Source organism: Schistocerca cancellata, chromosome 11 (assembly GCF_023864275.1).
Source record: "Schistocerca cancellata isolate TAMUIC-IGC-003103 chromosome 11, iqSchCanc2.1, whole genome shotgun sequence".
Taxonomy (NCBI): Eukaryota; Metazoa; Arthropoda; class Insecta; order Orthoptera; family Acrididae; genus Schistocerca; species Schistocerca cancellata.
The window spans coordinates 86,975,415-86,980,694 of NC_064636.1; the positions used below are offsets into that span (position 1 = coordinate 86,975,415).

Genomic DNA, 5,280 nt, shown 5'->3' on the forward strand with positions numbered 1-5,280 from the left:
GCAGACCATACATCTTATCTTTATACACACCACGAGGTAACAAAACAGTTGCATTACCTTGGTCAGCTTTCAATACCACTACGTCAGGGTCCTCTCTCAGATTTCGTAATGCAGCCCTTTCTGCAGAGGTTAAATTACTGCGTTGAGTAGGAGCCTTCAACAGAGCACGGCAAGTTTCCCTTCTTATTTCGTCTGCAGCATCCAAAGGAAGACGTCGTACAGCTTCTTCAACACCACTCAAAATACTTATTAATGGCGGTGCTGAAGGTGTAGGTACAAAATTGAGTCCCTTGCTTAATACAGACAGTGTAGCGTCGTCCAAATTCTTCTCCGTGAGATTGACAACGGAACGTCGTACCATTATCCCTTCTGGCGACGGCTTCTGTGGCAACAGTCGATCAAATTTTGATATCTGCCGACAATTAGCATCATTGTGGATCCACTCGAACTTGGCCAAAGTCACTCCATCAACCCAGTCCCATGATACAGGAGAAAGATACCTTGCAACCTTCAGATGTAACTGGTAAAGTTCTGCTGAAATAGCATCTAACCTTCGTCTTGTATAGCAAATCCTCTCCTTGACAATAGCATGACTAGCCTTCTCAGTAATCTTCCGTGCTGTAGCGGTCTTAATGAAATGAGTCACTCTAGCAAATTTTGGTATAATGCCGTGGTCCCGACATCTCAATAACAGTGTGCAGTGTGGTTCAACTATCAAGTTTTCGACGCATGCGCAGAATAGTTACAGTATGCTATACATGCGGAACGAACGACGTTTCCGCCAGTCTGCGACGGCTCACCTGAAGATGACTGGCAGGTGCCCAGTTGAAATATCGTGTGAAGTATTGAACGACGACCGGCTCCAAGCCCGAAATTTGAACGGCAGCAAATATGTCCGATAGACTACATTTGACATGCAACCAAACATTTCAATTTTGAAATAAACTGTAGTCTGCACAATACAATTTACACAAGGAGCTGTGGAGGCCAAGAAAGGATCACAACCTACCTTTGAGTTTCTTTACAAAAATTCTTTCCTTAATTGCAGTTTTGAAAATAACTATTCTGCATATAACGTTCACAAGGAGATCCAGGTCAGGTTAGGAATTGAAACCCACTTTGTTTCTTTACAAAAATCCTTCCTTTGTTGCAATTTTGAAATATTTTGCACAGTACAATTACAGCTTCCACAAAGAGTTGTGTAGGCCAAGAAACTAAGCACAACCTACCATTCAGTTTCTTTATGAATTGTGTTTCATTTGTTATTAATCTTACATTTGTGGCTAATTGTTTTGGCACAGAATTGGAATACAACTACTTCTCATAACATATTTAATTTTTTAGCTAATAATCATACAGATTTAATAAGCATTCACTGTTCCTATATGTCAAAAATTTAAAAAATCAATTTCTGAAGATGTTATTTGTAAGACTTTAACAAAAGCCCAAAATATACACATTCCAGTGAGCCTAAATTCAGCAATCATTACAGGTTTACTGAGCGACTTTTTTAAGGTTGTTGAATAAACACTACAGTCTGAAAATAATGTTTTATTTCGGTATCATACAGATAATCTGTTATTATTCTATGTTTATAAAATCTGTAACATTAAGTACGCTTTGACTGGCAGCACCTTTCTCTCTCACTGGCGAAACTGGAGCGGATGGTATTTCTGCACTGTCAGTCTCGCTTATTTCAATGATGTTTTTCAGAATAATTATTTTCAGCTTGTTTATATTTTTTTCATTCTTTAGTGACCGCAGCTCACTAGCCACATAATCTCCAAAGGTTTGGAAAGCATCAATTTCCTGGCCCAGAATTTTTTCTGCCTTTTCAAAGAGCCCATTACCACTTCCTTTAGTCTCCTTTCTTTTTCGTTTCTTCCCCTCATTAGCAACAAGCACATCATCTCCTGTAACTATTTCTTCTTCCTGCAAAAAGTAACAAACTTGAATGTAACAGCAGATCAAGGAATACAAGAGGCAAACAAATGGAACATAACTAAGTTTCCATACAGTGTTGATAGACTTCATTGGAAGCATATTGCTCATACTACAACCAAAAGACAGTTAAGATTATTAGAATTTAAGTTCACAATGTAAAATGTGACTAATACATATTAATTATACGATTTTGTACTATCTGTGTTAATGTTATATGAGAACAACTATTGTGTATTAAGTAAAACATTCAGCAATCAAAAGATTGTTTTGAACATCACAGGGCTTTACAAGCCCTGGTTCTGTTGGTGGTGGTATTATGAAAATAATTTGTTTACATTCCCAAAAGCTGGATCTACTCAATACTATGCCTAATGATCTTACTGAAAATGTATAATTCCACATGGCAATCAAATTTGCAGAGACTAATATAGTTAGTTTCATGTTACTTGAATCATTTAGCATGATAAATTGTAACATTGTGGAAGGAGTCATTTTACATAGCAAATTAATTTGTGTACATGTCTACATGTTGAACATTTATAAGGTGTATATATTTTTTATGTCCATAAAAGTCTATAACATACAAACTAGTTAGTACCCACCACCTGCTGCACATCGCAGTAAAAGAAATTCTTCTAAGGAAAAGGAGTTGTCAAAGAGAAACTTTTTTCAGTTTGTTTTCAAATTTTTACTTTGCTACCTGTCAGACACTTCATATCACTGTGTTAGTAGTCAAAACTTTTAGTTGCAACACGGTGCACTGAAGACAACTTTAATGTAGAGTAATGAATGTAATTTCATTAAGGCATAAATATACTGCGAAGTAGTAGTCAGAATACCCAATACCTGAAAAAGGTGTCTACGGGATGATTTTGGGTGAGCATGTCATATTATTCTTACAGCACACTTTTGGACAATCTTACTTAGATATGAGTTGATCCCAGAACACTATTCCATATAACACTGTATGAAAATATGTCAACTTACTGATTTGTCTCTCCCCAATGATTCTAAGTTCAAATGTGGATGAACCGAGTTGTTTTATGAATCCAAAATGTGCTTTTTCCAGTTTAAATTTTCATCAATATGGACACCTAAGAATTTTGAAGTTTCCACCCAATTCATTATTATTTTCTTTCTTTTTAAATTGAGGGTGGGACCATTTGCAGAAAATCAGGCAGTGATACTTTTAAGAACACTGTTTACCAATTCTTTTGTTGAAGAATGCTTGGGCTGATTACAATACTAGTGTAATCAACAAAAAGAACTAATTCTGCTTCCTGGAAATTAGCTGGAAGTTCATTCGCCAACATGAGGAACTATAATGCTGGAAGGAGATAAGTGTTGTGCTGAAGCATTTAGTAGAGAAATACTACTGAGATACTTAATTATTGGGCTCTGAACAGTGATATTACGCTAGACAATCATTATTAAATGTTATAAGAAGACTTTAAAAAATATGAACCCACCCAAATCATTTCCACAAATATTGAGGCAACAGACAGTGGTGTAAAAACAAGTTTCTCAAACATCTCAAGGGGGATAAACAAATTAAGAGAGCACACCGTCACAGTATTTAGCAGTTAATTCTTTAATATAATACAGATAGGTGGTAAAAGTCATAAAATTGAAATCTCACAATGAAGAGCAGCCTACCACACTTTTACTTCCCAACAAGGAGCTACAGTAAACAAACAAGGAATCCCAGCTTAACTTCACAGCTACTTACATTTGTTGATAGGGAAGATATTCTGTTAGAGGTTGTGGCAACACTACTTTCTAGAAATTTCATTGCAAAAAAATATGGCCACCGAGAATCCGAAATTATGCCAGGAGAGCCGCTTTTTATTTTCTGCAGTTTCCTAACTTCTTGAGAAAATTGGGTCTTCAAGTTATGCCACTTTCTTTGTACCTCTTTTATTGATGTGTCGAATATTGACGAGATTTCGTTCATGCGCACATCTTCTTCATTCTGTCCTTAAAGTCCCAGTTATGTACGTCCCAAATTTCGGGGTAGCTCTCCACGGCTTCGATAAAATTTTCTGTGTCCTGCTGCGTCAATTCTCGTTTCTCCTCCATTTCTGAAATTAGCTGGCATATAATACGTGAGATGGCTGCATAAAATTAAGTCACCACATTAAGTAAAATGTTAAATATGAGTATTATGCAAACGACATACTTACTATAACTTGTGCTTCCTACTTGCAGGAAATAGAAATAAATCCTAAAAGCTGCAAGTTACTTGCAGATACCTCTTGCGTGGTGTTCACACTGGAAGCGGAAAACATGCAGCAAGTCACTTCCGCAATAAATTGCTATGGTCGCAAGTCGACTCGGCGATAAGTTTACACTCGCAACTCGCGCGGCAAGTTCCTCCGCGCAATTAAATTGCTGCAATATGTTGCTAGTGTAAACCCAGCTTTACGCTGTACGTTGTTTTGAAGCCAGTGGGCGGGGCCTGCCGCCATCTTGGATCCCCCAAAACATTAGCAGACGAGTGTTTACAATTGCTTCTTATTCGTCATTTCTGTCTTGTGCACACGATATTTGTGTTATATAGTAAATGTTACACAGTTCAAAGTGAACAACACAGCATAAGGAACGCAACGTCCATCGTTGTTCTTGTCTTAAATGCGTATTCGATACAGTAATACGACACGAAAATACGACGCATCTGGCCTCAGTACTGTAATTCCTTTTTGTTTATACACTTCAAATAACCGAGAAGAGAAGTATGTGATATGAAAAAGGTGCTTTCGTAATCCATTTCTATTCACTTTCATTGTGTTTGTGTCGATTATTGATAAAGCCAGAACGCCAAAAGCAATGATTGATAGTAACGTGTAATACAATAACAAAGTGAAATTAACATATCTATGAACAGATTCTACACTTTTATTATATACAGTTAATTCCGTTGCAATCTCCACATTTCAGTTACTACACATGCGTAACCATTGCAATTGAAATCTCCAGACAAGTAGTTCCGGATATTGAGGTTTTAAACCGTAATTTTATGGCAGCTGAATTCCATATTGATATGCTACATTTCACGAACCTTTTGCAAGTGAGCAGGATAAGCGGAAAAAATTGATGGCACAGCATCTTCCCTAATGGGGACTGACGAAACTGATGTTCGATCAATATCTTCCTCCCGGAAATGCTGCGAACATATTTTACTGTACTTGGTTGGTTTCCAATCTTTCCTTCTCAAAGCGTTCACCCAGAGAGCTCTTCGCGTTGGATTGATAGGAAATCTAAAGTCAAATCACTGAAATAAAACCATACAGTAAAACTTTACAGTGTATCAGAATTTCAAGTATATATAAGAAAATA

The 5,280-nt window shown here is 37.0% G+C and overlaps 1 protein-coding gene across 1 annotated transcript; it reads right to left on the minus strand.

The window, feature by feature from the left end:
- Positions 1 to 1,581: 1,581 nt before the first annotated feature.
- On the minus strand, positions 1,582 to 4,005 carry LOC126108243 (uncharacterized). The gene is made up of 2 exons (XM_049913472.1): positions 3,674 to 4,005; positions 1,582 to 1,932 (listed from the first exon to the last, which is right to left on the minus strand). The coding sequence occupies exons 1-2, from the start codon at positions 3,896 to 3,898 to the stop codon at positions 1,582 to 1,584; spliced, it is 576 nt and encodes a 191-aa protein (XP_049769429.1). The 5' UTR covers positions 3,899 to 4,005.
- Positions 4,006 to 5,280: the final 1,275 nt, after the last annotated feature.